The sequence below is a fragment of the Poecile atricapillus genome, unplaced genomic scaffold (genome assembly GCF_030490865.1).
Source record: "Poecile atricapillus isolate bPoeAtr1 unplaced genomic scaffold, bPoeAtr1.hap1 scaffold_185, whole genome shotgun sequence".
In the NCBI taxonomy this organism is placed as follows: domain Eukaryota; kingdom Metazoa; phylum Chordata; class Aves; order Passeriformes; family Paridae; genus Poecile; species Poecile atricapillus.
In genome coordinates this window covers 51,669-74,574 of record NW_026709022.1, presented here as the reverse complement: position 1 = coordinate 74,574, position 22,906 = coordinate 51,669, and the positions used below count along the sequence as shown (strand labels likewise).

General features: G+C 60.8%; 2 protein-coding genes across 2 annotated transcripts; one reads left to right on the top strand and one right to left on the bottom strand.

Moving 5' to 3' along the window:
- Window positions 1-839: 839 nt before the first annotated feature.
- On the top strand, window positions 840-13,876 carry LOC131574234 (succinate dehydrogenase cytochrome b560 subunit, mitochondrial-like; the record flags this gene model as incomplete). Its single annotated transcript, XM_058828659.1, has 9 exons — window positions 840-990; window positions 3,838-3,894; window positions 5,134-5,235; window positions 6,869-6,936; window positions 8,441-8,604; window positions 12,098-12,207; window positions 12,288-13,077; window positions 13,323-13,387; window positions 13,428-13,876. Coding segments are annotated over 6 exons (647 nt in total), but the record flags the coding sequence as incomplete, so codon positions are not given.
- A 455-nt stretch (window positions 13,877-14,331) lies between these two features.
- LOC131574232 (uncharacterized) lies at window positions 14,332-19,053 on the bottom strand. Its single transcript, XM_058828657.1, has 3 exons — window positions 18,998-19,053; window positions 18,741-18,911; window positions 14,332-14,500 (listed from the first exon to the last, which is right to left on the bottom strand). Exons 2-3 carry the CDS (start codon window positions 18,873-18,875, stop codon window positions 14,357-14,359), a joined length of 279 nt encoding a protein of 92 aa, XP_058684640.1. The 5' UTR covers window positions 18,876-18,911; window positions 18,998-19,053; the 3' UTR covers window positions 14,332-14,356.
- Between the last annotated feature and the right edge of the window lie 3,853 nt (window positions 19,054-22,906).

Below are 22,906 nucleotides of genomic sequence, written 5' to 3'. Positions count from 1 at the left end.
GGGGATTTGGGAGGGTTTGGGGATGTGGGGATTTGGGGGGTTTGGGGGATTTGAGGGGTTTTGTGGGGTGTGGTTGGGGGTTTGGGGGTGTGGGGTGTTTGGGGGTTGTGGGGATTTGGGGGGGGTGGGGTTTGTGGGATTTGGTGGGGTGTTGGGGGGGTTGGGGGTGTTGGGGGGTTTTGGGATTTTGGGGGGGAAGTTGAGGGGATTTGTGATTTGGGGGATCAAAGAGGGATGCGATATAGGGGATCAATATCGGATCGATAAGGGATCGATATCGGGGATGATATCGGGGGAATCGATAATCGGATCGATATCGGGATCAATATCGGGATCAATAAGGGTTATCTGGGATCAGTATCGGATCAATATCGGGGATCAATATCGCGATCGATATCGCGATCGATATCGGGATCAATATCGGGATTATATCGGGAATATCGGATCAATATCGGGATCGATATCGGGATGATAAGGGGATCAATATCGGGATCGATCGGGATCGATTATATCGCGATCGATATCGGGATCAATATCGGGATCGATATCGGGATCGATATCGGATCAATATCGCGATCGATATCGGGATCAATATCGCGATCGATATCAGGATCGATATCGGGATCAATAAAAGGGGATCAATATCGGATCAATATCGCGATCGATATCGGGATCAATATCGCGATCGATATCGGGATCAATATCGGGAATGGATATCAGATCGCTATCAGGATCAATATCGGGATCAATATCGGGATCAATATCGGGATCAATATCGGGATCAATATCGCGATCGATATCGGGATCGATATCTGGATCGATATCTGGATCGATATCAGGATCAATATCGCGATCAATATCGGATCAATATCGCGATCGATATCGGGAATCGATCCCGCCCGTTCCCGCCCTCCCCACACGCGCCGGAACCGGAAATACGTCACGCCGACTTCCGGCGCGGAGGCTCCAAGATGGCGCGCTGGCGCTGAGGTGACTCCGAGGGCCCGGGACGGGGTCGGGGGAGCGGGGGGACATTGGGACATGGGGGGGACATTGGGGACACCGGGGACATTGGGGACACTGAGGGGACATTGGGGACACCGAGGGACACCGAGGGACATTGGGGACACCGAGGGACACCGGGGGGAGCGGGGGAGCGGGGGAGCGGGGCCGGGCCCGGCCTGAGGCGATTTCTCGGTTCCCGCCCAAAACTCGCGCTCGGTCCCGTCCCGGGGTCCGGCGGGGCCGGGCCGGGCCCGAATCAGCCCCGGTGTCACCCCCGGGGTGTCGGGGTCACCCCCGGGGTGTCGGGGTCACCCCCGGTGTCACCCCCGGTGTCACCCCCGGGGTGTCGGGGTCACCCCCGGGTCACTCCTGGTGTCACCCCCGGTGTCCGAGGGTCACTCCCGGTGTGTCACGGTCACTCCCGGGTCACCCCGGTGTGTCAGGGTCACTCCCGGTGTCACCCCCGGGTCACTCCCGGTGTCACCCCCAGTGTCCCGGTGTCACCCCCAGGTCCCTCCCGGTGTCCCCGGGTCACTCCCGGTGTGATTCCCAGTGTCACCGGGTCACTCCCGGTGTGATTCCCAGTGTCACCGGGTCACTCCCGGTGTCACCCCCGGTGTCTGAGGGTCACTCCTGGTGTGTCAGGGTCACTCCAGTGTCCACCCCCAGGTCACTCCCGGTGTCACCCCCGGTGTGTCAGGGCCACTCCCGGTGTCACGCCAGGGTCACTCCCGGCGTCCTGGTGTCACTCCCGGTGTGTCAGGGTCACCCCCGGTGTCCCCGGGTCACTCCCGGTGTCACCCCCGGTGTGTTGGGGTCACTCCTGGTGTCACTCCCGGTGTGTCAGGGTCACCCCCGGGTCACCTCTGGTGTCACTCCCGGTGTGTCAGGGTCACCCCCGGGTCACTCCTGGTGTCACCCCCGGTGTGTCAGGGTCACCCCTGGTGTCACCTCAGGGTCACTCCCAGTGTGTCAGGGTCACCTCCAGGTCACTCCCAGTGTCCCCAGTGTCACCCCACGGTCACCTCCGGTGTCACCAGATCACTCCCGGTGTCCTGGGGTCACTCCCGGTGTCACCCCCGGTGTGTCAGGGTCACTCCCGGTGTCACCTCAGGGTCACTCCCGGTGTCCCCGGGTCACTCCTGGTGTCACCCCCGGTGTGTCAGGGTCACTCCAGTGTCACCCCCAGGTCACTCCCGGTGTCACCCCCAGGTCACTCCCCGGTGTCCCTGGGTCACTCCCGGTGTGTCAGGGTCACTCCAGTGTCACCCCCAGGTCACTCCCGGTGTCACTCCCGGTGTGTCAGGGTCACCCCCGGGTCCCTCCTGGTGTCTGAGGGTCACTCCCGGTGTGATTCCCAGTGTCACCGGGTCACCCCCGGGTCACTTCTGGTGTCACCCCAGGGTCACTCCCGGTGTCACCGGGTCACTCCTGGTGTCACTCTCGGTGTGTCAGGCTCACTCCTGGTGTCACTCTCGGTGTCCCCGGGTCACCCCCGGTCACTCCTGTGTCCAAGGGTCACTCCCAGGTCACCCCTGGTGTGTCAGGGTTACCCCCGGTGTCCCCGGGTCACTCCCGGTGTCACCCCTGGTGTCACCCCCGGGTCACTCCCGGTGTCACCCCCAGTGTCACCGGGTCACCCCCGGGTCACTCCCGGTGTCACCCCCAGTGTGACACTCCTGGTGTCACTCCTGGTGTCACTCCCGGTGTGTCGGGGTCACTCCCGGTGTCACCCCGGTGTCACCCCTGGTGTCACTCCCGGTGTCACCCCCGGTGTGTCAGGGTCACTCCTGGTGTCACTCCTGGTGTCCCCGGGTCCCTCCCGGTGTCACCGGGTCACTCCCGGGTCACCCCTGGTGTGTCAGGGCCACTCCCAGTGTCACCCCCAGTGTCCCAGGGTCACTCCCGGGTCCCTCCCGGTGTCCGAGGGTCACCCCCGGGTCCCTCCCGGTCACTCCTGGTGTCCCCGGGTCCCTCCCAGTGTCCCCGGGTCACTCCTGGTGTCCAAGGGTCACCCCCGGTGTCACTCCGGTGTCACTCCCGGTGTGTCAGGGTCACTCCTGGGTCACCCTGGTGTCACCCTGGTGTCACCCCCGGTGTCCCAGTGTCCCCCCCGAGTCCCCTCCTTGTCCTCCCAACCCTTCTCCCATCCCCAAAATCCCAAATCCCTTCTCCAATCCCAAATCCCTTCTCCCATTCCCAAATCCCATCCCAAAATCCCAAATCCCTCCTCCCAATCCCAAATCCCTTCTCCAATCCCAAATCCCTTCTCCAATCCCAAATCCCTTCTCCCAATCCCAAATCCCTTCTCCCAATCCCAAATCCCTTCTCCCAATCCCAAATCCCTTCTCCAATCCCAAATCCCTTCTCCCATCCCAAATCCCATCCCAAAATCCCAAATCCCAAATCCCTTCTCCATCCCAAATCCCTTCTCCAAAATCCCAAATCCCTTCTCCAATCCCAAATCCCTTCCCCAATCCCAAATCCCATCCCAAAATCCCAAATCCCTTCTCCAATCCCAAATCCCTTCTCCAATCCCAAATCCCTTCCCCAATCCCAAATCCCTTCCCAAAATCCCAAATCCCTTCCCAAAATCCCAAATCCCTTCTCCAATCCCAAATCCCTTCCCAAAATCCCAAATCCCTTCTCCCATCCCAAATCCCTTCTCCCATCCCCAAAATCCCAAATCCCATCCCAAAATCCCAAATCCCAAATCCCTTCTCCCAAATCCCAAATCCCTTCTCCAATCCCAAATTCTTTTCTCCATTTTTCCCTTTTTTCCCATTTTTTCCATTTTTTCCCATTTTTTCCCCATTTTTCCCTCTTTTCCAGGGGTTTGGGGCGGCGCTGCCTCCTGGCCCGGCTGGGGCCCGGCCCCACCCTGCACCAGTGAGTGACTGGGAGGGACTGGGAGGGAATGGGAATAAACCGGGAGGGACTGGGATGGACTGGGAGGGACTGGATGGACTGGGAATGAACTGGATGGACTGGGAATGAACTGGGATGGACTGGGAATGAACTGGGAGGGACTGGGAATGGACTGGGATGGTCTGGGATGGACTGGGATGGACTGGGAATAAACCGGGAGGGACTGGGATGGACTGGGAGGGACTGGGATGGACTGGGATGGACTGGGAGGGACTGGGAGGGACTGGGAGGGACTGGGAATGGACTGGGAGGGACTGGGAATGGACTGGGATGGTCTGGGATGGACTGGGATGGACTGGGAATAAACCGGGAGGGACTGGGATGGACTGGGAGGGACTGGGATGGACTGGGATGGACTGGGAGGGACTGGGAGGGACTGGGAGGGACTGGGAATGGACTGGGAGGGACTGGGAATGGACTGGGATGGACTGGGAGGGACTGGAGGACTGGGAGGGACTGGGAATGGACTGGGAGGGACTGGGAATGGACTGGGATGAACTGGGAATGGACTGGGATGGGTTTTGTGGTTTCAGGGGTGGATTTTGGGGTGGTTTTTGGGATTTTGGGGATTTTGGGAGTTTCTGAGTGGATTTTTTTGTTTGTTTTGTGGTTTTTGGGGCGGTTTTTGGGGTGTTTTTTGGGTTTGGGGTGGATTTTGGGATTTTGGGGTGTGTTTTGGGGTGTTTTTTGGGGTGGTTTTGGGGTGGATTTTGGGGTGTTTTTGGGGGTTCTGGGGTGTTTTTTGGGGTTTTGGGGTGGTTTTTGGGGGTGGTTTTTGGGGTGTTTCTTGTGTTTTGGGTTGTTTTTTGGGGTTTTGGGGTGGATTTTGGGATTTTGGGGTGTTCTTTGGGTTTTGGGGTGGATTTTGGGGTGTTCTTTGGGTTTTGGGGTGGTTTTTGGGGTGTTTTTTGGGGTTTTTGGGGTGGTTTTTGGGGTTTGGGGGTTTTTGGGGTGGATTTTGGGATTTTGGGGTGGTTTTTGGGGTGTTTTTTGGGGTGGTTTTGGGGGTGGTTTTGGGGTGGATTTTGGGATGTTTTTTGGGGTTCTGGGGTGTTTTTAGGGGTTTGGGGTGGTTTTTGGGGTGTTTTTTTGGGTTTTGGGGTGGATTTTGGGGTTTTTTTTGGGATTTTGGGGTGTTTTTGGGGGTTTTTGGGGTGTTTTTGGGGGTTTTTTGGGCTGAGCCCCCGTGTGGTGTGGCAGGGTGATCCCGATGGCAACGACGGCTCGGGAGGAAATGCAGAGATTTTGGGACAGGAACGCGCGGGCAGGGCGGCCCTTGTCCCCCCACGTCAGCATCTACAAGTGAGGGACACCCCAAAAACTGCCTGGGGACCCCAAAATCACCCAAAAATCACCCCAAAATCGGCCTGGGACCCCAAAATCACCCCAGAATCACCCCAAAAGCGGCCTGGGGACACCAAAACCAGCCAGGGAACCCCAAAACCGGCCTGGGAGCACCAAAATCACCCCAAAAACAGCCTGGGGGACCCAAACCAGCCTGGGAACCCCAAAATCACCCTAAAACCGGCCTGGGGACCCCAAAACCAGACTGGGAACACCAAAATCACCCCAAAACCAGCCTGGGAACCCCAAAACCAGCCTGGGAACCCCAAAAACTGCCTGGGACCCCAAAACCAGCCTGGGAACCCCAAAATCACCCTAAAACCGGCCTGGGGACCCCAAAACCGGCCTGGGACCCCAAAATCACCCCAAAACCGGCCTGGGAACCCCAAAACTGGCCTGGGAGCACCAAAATCACCCCAAAACTGGCCTGGGGACCCCAAAATCACCCCTAAGTCACCCCAAAACCAACCTGGGAGCCCCAAAATCACCCTGGGAACCCCAAAATCACCCCAAAACCCCCCCTGGACACCCCAAACCCCCTCAGGGACACCCCAAACCCCCTCTGGGACACCCCAAACCCCCCCAGGACACCCCAAACCCCCCCAGGACACCCCAAACCCCCCAGGACACCCCAAACCCCCCCAGGACACCCCAAAACCCCCCCAGGACACCCCAAAACCCCCCCAGGACACCCCAAACCCCCCAGGACACCCCAAAACCCCCTCTGGGACACCCCAAACCCCTCCCAGGGACACCCCAAACCCCCCCCAGGACACCCCAAAACCCCCCCAGGACACCCCAAACCCCCTCAGGGACACCCCAAACCCCCCAGGACACCCCAAAACCCCCCCCAGGACACCCCAAACCCCCTCAGGGACACCCCAAACCCCCCAGGACACCCCAAAACCCCCCCCAGGACACCCCAAACCCCCTCTGGGACACCCCAAACCCCCCAGGACACCCCAAAACCCCCCCCAGGACACCCCAAACCCCCCAGGGACACCCCAAACCCCCCCAGGACACCCCAAACCCCCCCAGGACACCCCAAACCCCCTCTGGGACACCCCAAACCCCTCTGGGACACCCCAAACCCCCCTGGGACACCCCAAACCCCCCAGGACACCCCAACCCCCCCCCAGGACACCCCAAACCCCCTCAGGGACACCCCAAACCCCCCAGGACACCCCAAAACCCCCCCCAGGACACCCCAAACCCCCTCTGGGACACCCCAAACCCCCCGGGACACCCCAAAACCCCCCAGGACACCCTAAAACCCCCCCCAGGACACCCCAAACCCCCAAGGGACACCCCCAAACCCCCAAGGGACACCCCAAACCCCCCCAGGACACCCCAAACCCCCCCAGGACACCCCAAAACCCCTCCCAAAACACCCCAAACCCCCCCCAGGACACCCCAAAACCCCTCTGGGACACCCCAAACCCCCTCAGGGACACCCCAAACACCCCCCAGGACACCCCAAAACCCCCCCAGGACACCCCAAACCCCCCCAGGACACCCCAAACCCCCCCAGGACACCCCAAACCCCCCCAGGACACCCCAAAACCCCCCCTGGGTGCCGCTGTCCTTTCAGGTGGTCCCTGCCCATGGCCATGTCCATCACTTCACTCTACCGCGGCACCGGTGTCGCCCTGAGCCTCGGTGAGTGACACTGGGGACACTGCAGGGGACACTGGGGACACTGGGGACACTGGGGACACTGCTGGGGACACTGGGGAGACTGCTGGGGACACTGGGGACACTGGGGACACTGCTGGGGACACTGGGGAGACTGCTGGGGACACTGGGGACACTGGGGACACTGCTGGGGACACTGGGGACACTGGGGACACTGCAGGGGACACTGCTGGGGACACTGGGGACATCCTGGGGACACTGCAGGGGACAGCCTGGGGACACTGCTGGGGACACTGCTGGGGACACTGGGGACACTGCTGGGGACACTGGGGACAGCTTGGGTACATTAGGGACACTGGGGACACTGGGGACACTGGGGACAGCTTGGGGACACTGGGGACACTGCTGGGGACACTGGGGACACTGCTGGGGACACTGGGGACACTGGAGACATTGGGGACACTGGGGACACTGGAGACATCCTGGGGACAGCCTGGGGACACTGGGGATACTGGGGATACTGGGGACACTGCTGGGGACACTGGGGACACTGGGGACAGCCTGGGGACAGCTGGGGACACCCCTGCGGACACTGGGGACACTGCTGGGGACATTGGGGACAGTGGAGACATTGGGGACACTGGGGACATTGCTGGGGACACTTGGGGATGTTGGGGACATCAGGGGCCACCTGTTTTCCATCCCTGTTGTTTTCCAGCTGTATCCCAGTTTCCATCCCTGTTTTCCAGGTGTTTTCCAGGTGTTTCCCAGCTGTATCCCGGTTGTTTTCCAGGTGTCTCCGTGTTTTCCCCGGTTGTTTTCCAGCTGTATCCGGTTCTTTTCCAGGTGTCTCCGTGTTTTCCAGGTGTTTTCCAGCTGTCTCTGGTTCTTTTCCAGGTGTTTTCCAGGTGTTTTCCAGGTGTTTTCCAGCTGTCTCCGGTTGTTTTCCAGGTGTCTCGGTGTTTTCCAGGTGTTTTCCAGGTGTTTTCCAGGTGTTTCCCAGCTGTATCCGGTTGTTTTCCAGGTGTCTCCGTGTTTTCCAGGTGTTTTCCAGGTGTTTTCCAGCTGTCTCCGGTTGTTTTCCAGGTGTCTCCGTGTTTTCCAGGTGTTTTCCAGGTGTTTCCCAGCTGTCTCCGGTTGTTTTCCAGGTGTTTCCCAGCTGTCTCCGGTTGTTTTCCAGCTGTCTCCGGTTGTTTTCCAGGTGTCTCGGTGTTTTCCAGGTGTTTTCCAGGTGTTTTCCAGCTGTCTCCGGTTGTTTTCCAGCTGTCTCCGGTTGTTTTCCAGGTGTTTTCCAGGTGTTTCCCAGCTGTCTCCGGTTGTTTTCCAGGTGTTTTCCAGCTGTCTCCGGTTGTTTTCCAGGTGTCTCCGTGTTTTCCAGGTGTTTTCCAGGTGTTTTCCAGCTGTCTCCGGTTGTTTTCCAGGTGTTTTCCAGGTGTTTCCCAGCTGTCTCCGGTTGTTTCCCAGCTGTCTCCGGTTGTTTTCCAGGTGTTTTCCAGGTGTTTCCCAGCTGTCTCCGGTTGTTTTCCAGGTGTCTCGGTGTTTTCCGTGGCCGCTCTCCTGCTCCCGGAGCATTTCCCTCATTACCTGGCGCAGCTGCGGGCGCTGAGCCTCGGCCCCTCCCTCCTCTTCTCCGCCAAATTCCTGCTGGTGCTTCCCGTCTGCTACCACACCTGGAACGGGATCCGGCACCTGGTGAGCGGGAATTCCGGGAATTCCGGGAATTCCGGGAAATCTGGGAATTACAGGAAATCTGGGAAATCCGGGAAATCCGGGAATTCTGAGAATTCCGGGAAATCTGGGAATTCCGGGAAATCTGGGAATTCCGGGAATTCTGGGAAATTCGGGAATTCCGGGAATTCCGGGAAATCCGGGAATTCTGGGAAATCTGGGAAATCCGGGAAATCTGGGAAATCTGGGAAATCCGGGAAATCCGGGAAATCTGGGAAATCCGGGAAATAGGGGAATTCTGGGAAATCCGGGAATTCTGGGAAATCTGGGGGGAATTCCAGGAAATCCGGGAAATCTGGGAATTCCGGGAATTCCGGGAATTCTGGGAATTCCGGGAAATCCGGGGATTCTGGGAATTCTGGGAAATCCGGGAAATCTGGGAATTCTGGGAATTCCGGGAAATCTGGGAAATCCGGGAATTCCGGGAATTCCGCGCCTGGAATGCGCCCGGGAGCTGCGCTGGGGGGTGGCACAGGGAGCACTCGGGGGTTTTTTGGGATCCGGGTGTTGTTTCCCGGTGTTGTTTCCTGGGGTTCCCCGTGTTCCCGGTGTTGTTTCCCGGGGTTCCCGGTGTTGTTCCCAGTGTTGTTTCCCGGTGTTGTTTCCCGGTGTTCCCGGTGTTCCCGCTGTTGTTTCCCGCTGTTGTTTCCTGGTGTTGTTTCCCGGTGTTCCCGCTGTTGTTTCCCGGTGTTGTTTCCCGGTGTTCCTGGTGTTGTTTCCCAGTGTTCTCGGTGTTGTTCCCGGTGTTGTTCCCCGCTGTTGTTTCCCGGTGTTGTTTCCCGGTGTTCCTGGTGTTGTTTCCCGATGTTGTTTCCCGGTGTTCCCGGTGTTGTTTCCCGGTGTTGTTTCCCGGTGTTCCCGGTGTTGTTTCCCGGGGTTCCCGGTGTTGTTTCCCGGTGTTCCCGGTGTTGTTCCCCGCTGTTGTTTCCCGATGTTGTTTCCCCGGTGTTCCCGGTGTTGTTTCCCGGTGTTGTTTCCCGGTGTTCCCGGTGTTGTTTCCCGCTGTTCCCGGTGTTGTTTCCCGGTGTTCCCGGGGTTGTTTCCCGGTGTTGTTTCCCGGTGTTCCCGGTGTTGTTTCCCGGGGTTCCCGGTGTTGTTTCCCGGTGTTCCCGGTGTTCCCGGTGTTGTTCCCGGTGTTGTTTCGGAGGTTTGGGGGGGATTGAGGGGTTTTTAGAGCCCCCCCTGGGGGTTTGGGAATTGAGGAGGGGGAGAGGAAATGGGAATGGGAATGGGAATGGGAATGGGAGAGTGGGAATGGGGAATGGGAATGGGAATGGGGATGGAAATGGGAAATGGGAATGGGAAACTGGGAATGGGAAATGGGAGTGGGAATGGGAATGGGAGTGGGAATGGGGATGGGAATGGGAAACTGGGAATGGGAGTGGGAATGGGAATGGGAATGGGGATGGGAATGGGAATGGGAGTGGGAATGGGAATGGGGATGGGAGAGGGAATGGGAAATGGGAATGGGAATGGGAATGGGAATGGGGAGTGGGAAACTGGGAATGGGAAACTGGAAATGGGAATGTGAATGGGGAGTGGGAATGGGAATGGGAGTGGGAATGGGAATGGGGATGGGGAATGGGAATGGGAATGGGAAGAGGGAATGGGAAATGGGAATGGGAATGGGAATGGGAAATGGGAATGGGAAATGGGAATGGGGAGTGAGAATGGGAATGGGAAATGGGAATGGGAAATGGGGAATGGGAATGGGAATGGGGAGTGGGAATGGGGATGGGAATGGGAATGGGGAATGGGAGTGGGAATGGGAATGGGAATGGGGAATGGGAATGGGAACTGGAATGGGGAAATGGGGATGGGAATGGAATGGGAGTGGAATGGGAATGAGGGGGCGTGGGAAGGTGGACTGGGAATGGGGAATGGGAGAGGAAATGGAAGGAGTGGAGCAAGGCTGGAATGGGGAAACGGGAAGGGAGCAGGAAGTGGGAAAGGGGAGAGGGAACAGGAAAGGGGAGAGGAGAGAGGGAACAGGAAAGGGGAGAGGGAACAGGAAAGGGGAGAGGGGACGGGAAAGGGGAGAGGGAACAGGAAAGGGGAGAGGGAACAGGAAAGGGGAGAGGGAACAGGAAAGGGATGAGGGGACAGGAAAGGGGAGAGGGAACAGGAAAGGGGAGAGGGAACAGGAAAGGGGGAGGGAACAGGAAAGGGATGAGGGGACAGGAAAGGGGAGAGGGGACAGGAAAGGGGAGAGGGAACAGGAAAGGGGGAGGGAACAGGAAAGGGATGAGGGGACAGGAAAGGGGAGAGGGGACAGGAAAGGGGAGAGGGGAGAGGGGACCGGGAAAGGGGGAGAGGGAACAGGAAAGGGGAGAGGGAACAGGAAAGGGGAGAGGGAACAGGAAAGGGGAGAGGGGACAGGAAAGGGGAGAGGGGGACAGGAAAGGGGAGATGGGAGAGGGAAAGGGGGAGAGGGAACAGGAAAGGGGAGAGGGAACAGGAAAGGGGAGAGGGGACGGGAAAGGGGAGAGGGAACAGGAAAGGGGGGGGAGGGGGAGAAGGGGATCAGGGAAAGGGGAGAGGGAACAGGAAAGGGGAGAGGGAACAGGAAAGGGGAGAGGGAACAGGAAAGGGGAGAAGGGGGGAACAGGAAAGGGGAGAGGGAACAGGAAAGGGGGAGAGGGAACAGGAAAGGGGAGAGGGAACAGGAAAGGGGAGAGGGAACAGGAAAGGGGAGAGGGAACAGGAAAGGGGAGAGGGGACAGGAGAGGGGAGAGGGATCAGGAAAGGGGAGAGGGAACAGGAAAGGGGAGAGGGAACAGGAAAGGGGAGAGGGAACAGGAAAGGGGAGAGGGAACAGGAAAGGGGGAGGGAACAGGAAAGGGATGAGGGGACAGGAAAGGGGAGAGGGGACAGGAAAGGGGAGAGGGGAGAGGGGACGGGAAAGGGGAGAGGGAACAGGAAAGGGGAGAGGGAACAGGAAAGGGGAGAGAGGGAACAGGAAAGGGGGAGGGAACAGGAAAGGGATGAGGGGACAGGAAAGGGGAGAGGGGACAGGAAAGGGGAGAGGGGGAGAGGGGACGGGAAAGGGGAGAGGGAACAGGAAAGGGGAGAGGGAACAGGAAAGGGGGAGAGGGAACAGGAAAGGGGGAGGGAACAGGAAAGGGGAGAGGGGACAGGAAAGGGGAGAGGGAACAGGAAAGGGGAGAGGGGACGGGAAAGGGGAGAGGGAACAGGAAAGGGGAGAGGGAACAGGAAAGGGGAGAGGGAACAGGAAAGGGGGAGAGGGAACAGGAAAGGGGAGGGGAACAGGAAAGGGGAGAGGGAACGGGGAAAGGGGAGAGGGGAGAGGGAACAGGAAAGGGGAGAGGGAACAGGAGAGGGGAGAGGGGACAGGAGAGGGGAGAGGGGACAGGAGAGGGGAGAGGGAACAGGAAAGGCCTCAGGGCCATCCTGGAATCCCAGGAAATGCCGATTCCCAATCCCGGGCTCTCCACAGGCCTGGGATCTGGGGAAGGGGCTGCGGCTGCCCCAGGTGACCCAGTCGGGGCTGCTGGTGCTGGCCCTGACCCTGCTCTCCTCCGCCGCCCTGGCCGCCCTGTGAGCCGCAATTCCCGGGATTCCTGCGACTCCTGGATTCCTGCCGCCATTCCCGGGATTCCTGCCGCCATTCCCGGGATTCCTGCCGCCATTCCCGGGATTCCTGCGATTCCCAGAGCGATTCCTGCGATTCCCAGAGCGATTCTGCCATTCCCAGAGCGATTCCTGCGATTCCAGAGCGATTCCTGCGATTCCCAGAGCGATTCCTGCCATTCCCAGAGCAATTCCTGCCATTCCAGCTGCAATTCCTGAAATTCCAGCTGTGATTCCCCACGATTCCAGCTGCAATTCCAGCAATTTCAGCTGCGATTCCTGCGATTCCAGCTGCAATTCCTGCGATTCCAGCTGCAATTCCAGCTGCAATTCCTGAAATTCCAGCTGCAATTCCTGCGATTCCAGCTGTGATTCCAGCTGCAATTCCTGAAATTCCAGCTGTGATTCCAGCGATTCCAGCTGCAATTCCTGAAATTCCAGCTGCAATTCCAGCTTCGATTCCTGAAATTCCAGCTGTGATTCCCGCGATTCCAGCTGCAATTCCTGCGATTCCAGCTGCAATTCCAGCTGCTGCAATTCCTGCGATTCCAGCTGCAATTCCAGCTGCAATTCCTGAAATTCCAGCTGCAATTCCAGCTGCGATTCCAGCTGTGATTCCTGCAATTCCAGCTGTGATTCCCACAATTCCATCAATTCCAGGAACAATTCCATCAATTCCTGGAACAATTCCCACCCTTCCAGGGAAGGTGACGCTTCCCGACCCCTTCCCCAGCCAAAAAATCAAATCCTGGGATGAGCGGAGCTGTCCCCAGGGTGTCACCACGGTGTCACCAGGGTCACCAGGGTGTCCCCAGTGTCCCCAGGGTGTCCCCAGGGTGTCCCCACGTGTCCCCAAGGCTGGGACAATGCAGGATCTGTGTCCCCACGAGTGGGATTGGGAATGGGGTGAGCTCCTTGTCCCCATGGTGTCCCTGTGGTGTCCCCAGGGTGTCCCCATGGTGTCCCTGTGGTGTCCCCAGGGTGTCCCCAGGGTGTCCCCAGTGTCCCCAGGGTGTCCCCAAGGCCAGGACAATGCAGGATCTGTGTCCCCACGAGTGGGATTGGGAATGGGGTGATCGTGGTGTCCCCAGGGTGTCCCCAGTGTCCCCAGGGTGTCCCCAGGGTGTCTCCACGGTGTCCCCAGGGTGTCCCCAGTGTCCCCACGTGTCCCCAGGGTGTCCCCACGTGTCCCCAAGGCTGGGACAATGCAGGATCTGTGTCCCCACGAGTGGGATTTGGAATGGGGTGATCGTGGTGTCCCCCCAGTGTCCCCATGGTGTCCCCAGGGTGTCCCCAGGGTGTCCCCAGGGTGTCCCCAGTGTCCCCACGTGTCCCCAAGGCCAGGACAATGCAGGATCTGTGTCCCCACGAGTGGGATTGGGAATGGGGTGGGATCTCAGCAGGACAAGGAGCTCCATTGAGGCAGAGCCCCACGGGGGTGGGTGACAGGTGACATCTCACTGCTGCCACCCCTGCTGCCACCTCCCTCAATCCCGTGGCAATTCCATCATTCAGCCAATTCTGGAAGGAAAAATTCCCCAAAATGTTGAAACCTTCCCCCCTCCCAGTGAAAACTTCCCGCTGGGAATGGGATTTTTCCAGCTCTGGAAGAATTATTCTGGAATAAAGCAGCTCTGATCCTCCAGCCCCGCCTCTTGTCCCTTGTCCCCACACCCTGGAATGGGATTCTCCTCTGGGATTTGGGGAATTTGCTGTTTGGTCTGGAAAAACATGGAAAAAAAAGGGAAATTTGCAGTTTTTGGGGGTGTATTTAAAGGATTTTTAACCTTTGGAAAGGGGACCCTCCCCACTCCATCCCCAATTCCTGCCCCAGCTCCGTGTGGGGACGGATCCTGCTGGCAAAATCCGGGATTTTGGGGGGGAAAAAAAAATCTTCTCCTGGTTGGAATTTTTGGATCCCATCCCAATTAACTTCCCAATTAAGAACCCCCCCCCCTTGGGAGCAGGGTGGAGGAAGAGGAACCCTAAATCCCAACTGGATTTGGGCTCATTCCAAGGATTTCCTGCATTTCCAAACCTTTATTTCCCTTTTTTTTTTGGGGGGGGGGGGTGAGGAATTGTCCCCAAGGGAGGGGACAGTGACACCAAAGCCACCTCCAGGGGCTCAGGAGCTGGGGGGGGGCTCGGATTGGGGGGGATTTTGGGGTCCCCCCTCAAGGTCCCCCCCGGGGTTTGGGGGTTCAGGGCAGGGGGAGCCCCTGCTGGGGGGTTCCTTTCCAGAAGGTTCCGTGTCCCAGGGTTCCTGGAGCTGTGGGGAGGAGGAAGGGAGGGGGGGGGGGTCAGGGAGGGGAAATGGGGGTGGGGGGCACAGGGGGACCCCCCCAAAATGGGGGAGCTCCTGGGAGTCGGGGTCAGGCTGGGATTTGGGATGGGTGGGAGCACTGGGAGGAGCAGCCCCAAAATTGTGTCACGTGCTCCTCATCCCAGTGTCCCCCCATTATCCCTGTCCCAGTTATCCCAGTGTCCCCATTATCCCTGTCCCCGTTATCCCAGTGTCCCCATTATCCCAGTCCCCATTATCCCTGTCCCCGTTATCCCAGTGTCCCCATTATCCCAGTGTCCCCGTTATCCCAGTGTCCCCATTATCCCAGTGTCCCCATTGTCCCAGTGTCCCCATTATCCCTGTCCCAGTTATCCCAGTGTCCCCATTATCCCTGTCCCCATTATCCCTGTCCCCATTGTCCCTGTCCCCATTATCCCTGTCCCCATTATCCCAGTGTCCCCATTATCCCTGTCCCCATTGTCCCAGTGTCCCCATTATCCCAGTGTCCCCATTATCCCAGTGTCCCCATTATCCCTGTCCCCATTATCCCCAGTGTCCCCCATTATCCCTGTCCCCATTATCCCAGTGTCCCCATTATCCCAGTGTCCCCATTATCCCTGTCCCCATTATCCCAGTGTCCCCATTATCCCTGTCCCCATTATCCCAGTGTCCCCATTATCCCAGTGTCCCCATTGTCCCAGTGTCCCCATTGTCCCTGTCCCCATTATCCCAGTGTCCCCATTATCCCTGTCCCCATTATCCCAGTGTCCCCATTATCCCAGTGTCCCCATTATCCCAGTGTCCCCATTGTCCCTGTCCCCATTATCCCAGTGTCCCCATTATCCCAGTGTCCCCATTATCCCAGTGTCCCCATTATCCCTGTCCCCATTATCCCAGTGTCCCCATTATCCCAGTGTCCCCATTATCCCTGTCCCCGTTATCCCAGTGTCCCCATTATCCCAGTGTCCCCAGTGTCCCCATTATCCCTGTCCCCATTATCCCAGTGTCCCCATTATCCCAGTGTCCCCATTATCCCAATGTCCCCATTATCCCTGTCCCAGTTATCCCAGTGTCCCCATTATCCCTGTCCCCATTATCCCTGTCCCCGTTATCCCAGTGTCCCCATTATCCCAGTGTCCCCATTATCCCTGTCCCCGTTATCCCAGTGTCCCCATTATCCCTGTCCCCATTATCCCAGTGTCCCCATTATCCCAGTGTCCCCATTATCCCTGTCCCCATTATCCCTGTCCCCATTATCCCAGTGTCCCCATTATCCCTGTCCCAGTTATCCCAGTGTCCCCATTGTCCCTGTCCCCATTATCCCTGTCCCCATTATCCCAGTGTCCCCATTATCCCTGTCCCCATTATCCCAGTGTCCCCATTATCCCAGTGTCCCCATTATCCCAATGTCCCCGTTATCCCAGTGTCCCCATTATCCCTGTCCCCATTATCCCAGTGTCCCCATTATCCCAGTGTCCCCATTATCCCAGTGTCCCCAGTGTCCCCATTATCCCTGTCCCAGTTATCCCAGTGTCCCCATTATCCCAGTGTCCCCATTGTCCCAGTGTCCCCATTATCCCAGTGTCCCCATTATCCCTGTCCCCATTATCCCAGTGTCCCCATTATCCCTGTCCCCATTATCCCAGTGTCCCCATTATCCCAGTGTCCCCATTATCCCAGTGTCCCCCGTGTCCCCATTATCCCTGTCCCAGTTATCCCAGTGTCCCCATTGTCCCTGTCCCCATTATCCCAGTGTCCCCATTATCCCTGTCCCCATTATCCCAGTGTCCCCATTATCCCTGTCCCCATTATCCCAGTGTCCCCATTATCCCTGTCCCCATTATCCCAGTGTCCCCATTGTCCCAGTGTCCCCATTATCCCTGTCCCCGTTATCTCAGTCCCCATTGTTCCTGTCCCCATTGTCCCTGTCCCCATTATCCCTGTCCCCATTATCCCAGTGTCCCCATTGTCCCAGTGTCCCCATTATCCCAGTGTCCCCATTGTCCCAGTGTCCCCATTATCCCAGTGTCCCCATTATCCCTGTCCCCATTATCCCAGTGTCCCCATTGTCCCTGTCCCCATTATCCCAGTGTCCCCATTATCCCTGTCCCCATTATCCCTGTCCCCATTATCCCAGTGTCCCCATTATCCCTGTCCCCATTATCCCTGTCCCCATTATCCCAGTGTTCCCATTATCCCAGTGTCCCCATTATCCCTGTCCCCATTATCCCAGTGTCCCCATTGTCCCTGTCCCCATTATCCCAGTGTCCCCATTATCCCTGTCCCCATTATCCCTGTCCCCATTATCCCAGTGTCCCCAGTGTCCCCATTATCCCTGTCCCCATTGTCCCAGTGTCCCCATTGTCCCTGTCCCCATTATCCCAGTGTCCCCATTATCCCTGTCCCCATTATCCCAGTGTCCCCATTGTCCCTGTCCCCATTATCCCAGTGTCCCCATTATCCCTGTCCCCGTTATCCCAGTGTCCCCATTATCCCAGTGTCCCCATTATCCCTGTCCCCATTATCCCAGTGTCCCCATTATCCCTGTCCCCAGTGTCCCCAGTGTCCCCATTGTCCCAGTGTCCCCATTATCCCTGTCCCCATTATCCCAGTGTCCCCCCATTATCCCTGTCCCCATTATCCCTGTCCCCATTATCCCAGTGTCCCCATTGTCCCAGTGTCCCCATTATCCCAGTGTCCCCATTATCCCTGTCCCCATTATCCCAGTGTCCCCATTATCCCAGTGTCCCCATTATCCCTGTCCCCGTTATCCCAGTGTCCCCATTATCCCAGTGTCCCCAGTGTCCCCATTGTCCCTGTCCCCATTATCCCTGTCCCCATTATCCCTGTCCCCATTATCCCTGTCCCCATTATCCCTGTCCCCATTATCCCAGTGTCCCCATTGTCCCTGTACCCGTTATCCCTGTCCCCGTTATCCCAGGTGTCCCCAGGTGTGCCCAGGTGTCCCCAGGTATCCCCAGGTGTATCCCCAGGTGTCCCCAGCTGTCCCCAGGTGTATCCCCAGGTGTCCCCAGGTGTCCCCAGGTGTCCCCAGGTGTGTCCCCAGGTGTCCCCAGGTGTCCCCAGGTGTCCCCAGGTGTATCCCCAGGTGTCCCCAGGTGTCCCCATGTCCCCCCAGGTGTGTCCCCAGGTGTCCCCAGGTGTCCCCAGGTGTGTCCCCAGGTGTCCCCAGGTGTGTCCCCAGGTGTGTCCCCAGGTGTGTCCCCAGGTGTCCCAGGCGCGGGCAGCGGCTCCAGGTGAGCGGGAGGTGAGGTCCAGGTGTCCCCAGGTGTCCCCAGGTGTGTCCCCAGCTGTCCCCAGGTGTGTCCCCAGGTGTCCCCAGGTATCCCCAGGTATCCCCAGCTGTCCCCAGGTGTCCCCAGCTGTCCCCAGGTGTCCCCAGCTGTCCCCAGGTATCCCCAGGTGTCCCCAGCTGTCCCCAGGTGTGTCCCCAGGTGTCCCCAGGTGTCCCCAGCTGTCCCCAGGTGTCCCCAGGTGTCCCCAGCTGTCCCCAGGTGTGTCCCCAGGTGTCCCCAGGTGTCCCCAGCTGTCCCCAGGTGTGTCCCCAGGTGTCCCCAGGTGTGTCCCCAGGTGTCCCCAGGTGTCACCTTGCCGGTGATGTGGGTGCTGATCCCGTTGCACGCCCGGCTCAGGGCCCGGGGCCGGTTTTGGGTGGCGCGGGCGGCGGCTCCAGGTGAGCGGGAGGTGAGGTCCAGGTGTCCCCAGGTGTCCCCAGGTGTGTCCCCAGGTGTCCCCAGCTGTCCCCAGGTGTGTCCCCAGCTGTCCCCAGGTATACCCAGCTGTCCCCAGGTGTCCCCAGGTGTCCCCAGCTGTCCCCAGGTATCCCCAGCTGTCCCCAGGTGTCCCCAGGTGTGTCCCCAGGTATCCCCAGGTATCCCCAGCTGTCCCCATCTGTCCCCAGGTGTGTCCAGGTGTCCCCAGCTGTCCCCAGGTGTATCTCCAGGTGTCCCCAGGTGTCCCCAGGTGTCCCCAGGTGTCCCCAGGTGTATCTCCAGGTGTCCCCAGGTGTCCCCAGGTGTGTCCCCAGGTGTATCCCCAGGTGTCCCCAGGTGTCCCCAGGTGTATCTCCAGGTGTCCCCAGGTATCCCCAGGTGTGTCCCCAGGTGTCCCCAGGTGTCCCCAGCTGTATCCCCAGCTGTCCCCAGCTGTCCCCAGCTGTCCCCAGGTGTCCCCAGGTGTGTCCCCAGGTGTCCCCAGGTGTCACCTTGCCGGTGATGTGGGTGCTGATCCCGTTGCACGCCCGGCTCAGGGCTCGGGGCCGGTTTTGGGTGGCGCGGGCGGCGGCTCCAGGTGAGCGGGAGGTGAGGTCCAGCCAGGCCGGGGGGAGGCTCCGGGGCATCTCCCACGTGCCCAGGAAGGTGCCCCACGGTGACACCTGTGACACCACGGGGACAGCGGCCAGGTGGCCCCGGGGGTCCCCCCCAGGAGCGGGGACCCCCCAAACTGGGGCTCGGGGCTCACCTGGGAGCGGCGCACATGCGGCAGGAGGTGCCCGCGGTCATCGGCGATGAACGGGGTGGGGGGACGGGGGGTGGGGAGCTGGGGGGGCGAGGGGGTCACTGGGGGGCCTGGGGTGGGGTTTGGGGGGTCCTGGGGTGGGGTTTGGGGGGTCCCAGAGGGCCCAGGGAGGAGGTGTGGGGGTCCTGGGGTGGGGTTTGGGGGTCCTGGTGGCACCAGGAGGGGGTTTGGGGGTCCTGGGGTGGGATTTGGGGGTCCTGATGGCTCAGGGTGTGGATTTGGGGGTCCTGGGGTGGGGTTTGGGGGGTCAGGACAGGGCTGGAGGGGGTCTCAGAGAGCCCAGGGAGGGGTTTGGGGGTCCTGGGGTGGGGTTTGGGGGGTCAGGGCTGAACTGGGGGGTCCTGGGGTGGGGTTTGGGGGATCAGGACTGAACTGGGGGGTCCTGGTGGCACCAGGAGGGGGTTTGGGGGTCCTGGGGTGGGATTTGGGGGTCCTGGGGTGGGGTTTGGGGGGTCAGGACTGCACTGGGGGGGTTCCTGGTGGCTCCAGGAGGGAGTTTGGGGGTCCTGGGGTGGGATTTGGGGGTCCTGATGGCTCAGGGTGTGGATTTGGGGGTCCTGGGGTGGGGTTTGGGGGTCCTGGGGTGAGGTTTGGGGGTCCTGGTGGCACCAGGAGGGAGTTTGGGGGTCCTGGGGTGGGGTTTGGGGGGTCAGGACTGCACTGGGGGGATCCTGGTGGCTCCAGGAGGGAGTTTGGGGGTCCTGGGGTGGGGTTTGGGGGTCCTGGGGTGGGGTTTGGGGTATCAGGACAGGGCTGGGGGGTCCTGGTGGCCCCAGGGAGGGGTTTGGGGGTCCTGGGGTGGGATTTGGGGGTCCTGATGGCTCAGGGTGTGGATTTGGGGGTCCTGGGGTGGGGTTTGGGGGGTCAGGACAGGGCTGGAGGGGGTCTCAGAGAGCCCAGGGAGGGGTTTGGGGGTCCTGAGGTAGAGTTTGGGGGATCAGGATTTCACTGGGGGGGTCCTGGGGTGAGGTTTGGGGGGTCAGGACAGGGCTGGGGGGTCCTGGTGGCCCCAGGGAGGGGGTCACTGGGGGTCCTGGGGTGGGGTTTGGGGGGTCAGGACTGCACTGGGGGCGTCCTGGTGGTACCAGGAGGGGTTTTGAGGGTCCTGGGGTGGGATTTGGGGGTCCTGGTGGCTCAGGGAGTGGATTTGGGGGTCCTGGGGTGGGGTTTGGGGGTCCTGGGGTGAGGTTTGGGGGTCCTGGTGGCTCAGGGAGTGGATTTGGGGGTCCAAGCTGGGGCTGGGGGGGATCTCAGAGAGCTCTGGGGGGGTTGGGCTGGGTTTGAGGAGGGGTCCGAGGGTCCCGGCCACAAATGGGGGGATCTGGGGGGGTCGGGGGGGGTCCCAGCCCGGGGGGGTTTTGGGGGGGGTCCAGGGGGTACCTTGGGGGGGGGGTCCCAGCCCGGGGGGGTCCAGCCCAAGGTCGGGGGGTGCAGGGGGTACCTTGGGGGGGGTCCCAGCCCGGGGGGTTTTTTGGGGGGGGGTCCAGGGGGCACCTTGGGGGGGGGTCCCAGCCCGGGGGGGTTTTGGGGGGGGGGTCCCAGCCCGGGGGGTTTTGGGGGGGTCCAGGGGGTACCTTGGGGGGGGGTCCCAGCCCGGGGGGGTTTTGGGGGGGGGTCCAGGCCAAGGTCGGGGGGTGCAGGGGGTACCTTGGGGGGGGGGGGTCCCAGCCCGGGAGGGTTTTGGGGGGGGGGTCCAGCCCAAGGTCGGGGGGTGCAGGGGGTACCTTGGGGGAGGGGTCCCAGCCCGGAGGGGTTTTGGGGGGGGGGTCCAGCCCAAGGTCGGGGGGTGCAGGGGGTACCTTGGGGGGGGGGTCGGGGCACGGTCCAGCACTGCATGCGGGGGGGGCTGAAGGCGTCCTCGTACTGGGGGGGGAGGGGAGGGGGGGGAGGGGGAACCTCTGAGGGCCGGGACCCTCCCCTGAGACCCCCGGACCTGCTGCCCCCCCCGTCCCCATCATCCTCCCCCTTTTTTCCCCATTTATCCTCCCTCTTTCTCCCCATTTATCCTCCCCCTTCCCTTCCCCTTCTCCCCCGCGCTTTTCCCTCTTTTCCCGCCCGTTTTCCCCCGCTTTGTTTCCCGTTTTTTCTCATTTTTCCCCCATTTTCCCCCATTCCCCCCCCACCTGCCCCGCCATGTTTCGTTGCCTGGCAACGGCCGCGAGCGCCCCCTGGCGGCCGGGGCGGGACACGGGAAGGGGCGGGGCCGGTGACGTAATAGGCAGAGGCCACGCCCCCTCATTGGCCACGCCCCTTTATTGGCCACGCCCCCCCCCCCGGGCGGCCCCAGGGACAGGAGGGGACACGAGGGGACAGGGATGGGGACACAGGGGACACAGGGGACAGGGATGGGGACAGGAGGGGACAGGGACAGGGGAGGGGACAGGGGAGGGGACAGGGATGGGGACACAGGGGACAGGGATGGGGACAGGAGGGGACACAGGGACAGGGATGGGGACAGGGATGGGGACAGGAGGGGACACGAGGGGACAGGGATGGGGACAGGGATGGGGACACAGGGGAGGGGACACAGGGAAGGGGACACAGGGGACAGGGACAGGGATGGGACAGGGACTGTGACAGGGATGGGGACAGGAGGGGACAGGGATGGGACAGGGGATGGGACAGGGGAGGGGACACAGGGGACAGGGGAGGGGACACCGGGGACAGGGAGGGGACACAGGGGACAGGGAGGGGACAGGGATGGGACAGGGACTGTGACAGGGATGGGACAGGGATGGGACAGGGGTGGGGACACAGGGGACAGGGACAGGGATGGGACAGGGACTGTGACAGGGATGGGGACAGGGATGGGACAGGGATGGGACAGGGGAGGGGACACCGGGGACAGGGATGGGGACAGGGATGGGACAGGGATGGGACAGGGATGGGACAGGGATGGGACAGGGGAGGGGACACAGGGGACAAGGAGGGAGACAGGGATGGGGATGGGACAGGGACTGGGACAGGGACAGGAGGGGACAGGGATAGGACAGGGATGGGACAGGGATGGGATGGGGACAGGGACAAGAGGGGACAGGGATGGGACTCCCCTGTCCCCATCCCTGTTCCCTGTGTCCCCATCCCTGTCCCCATCCTTGTCCCCGGTGTCCCCTCTTCTGTCCCCTCCTGTTCCCGCCCTGTCCCCTCTGTCCCCTCCCCTGTCCCCTGTCCCCATCCCTGTCCCCATCCTTGTCCCCTGTGTCTCCTCATCCCCATTCCTGTCCCCTTCTCCCCTCCCCTGTCCCCATCCCTGTCCCCGGTGTCCCCTCCCCTGTCCCCATCCCTGTCCCATCCCTGTCCCCATCCCTGTCCCCTGTCCCCTCCTGTCCCCTCCTGTCCCCTCCCCTGTCCCCTCCTGTCCTCTCCTGTCCCCTCCCCTGTCCCCTGTGTCCCCTGTGTCCCCTCCTATCCCCTGTCCCCATCCCTGTCCCATCCCTGTCCCCATCCCTGTCCCCTCCTGTCCCCTCCTGTCCCCTCCTGTCCCATCCCTGTCCCCTCCTGTCCCCTCCTGTCCCCTCCTGTCCTCTCCTGTCCCCTCCTCTGTCCCCTCCCCTGTCCCCTCCCTGTCCCCTGTCCCCTTCCCTGTCCCTGTCCCCATCCCTGTCCCCTCCCTGTCCCCTCCCTGTCCCCTCCCTGTCCCCTCCCCTGTCCCCTCCTATCCTCTCCTGTCCCCTCCCCTGTTCCCTGTGTCCCCTGTGTCCCCTCCCTGTCCCCTGTCCCCATCCCTGTCCCATCCCTGTCCCCTCCCTGTCCCCTGTGTCCCCTCCCTGTCCCCTGTGTCCCCTCCTATCCCCTGTGTCCCCTCCTGTCCTCTCCTGTCCCCTCCCTGTCCCCTCCCCTGACCCCTCCTGT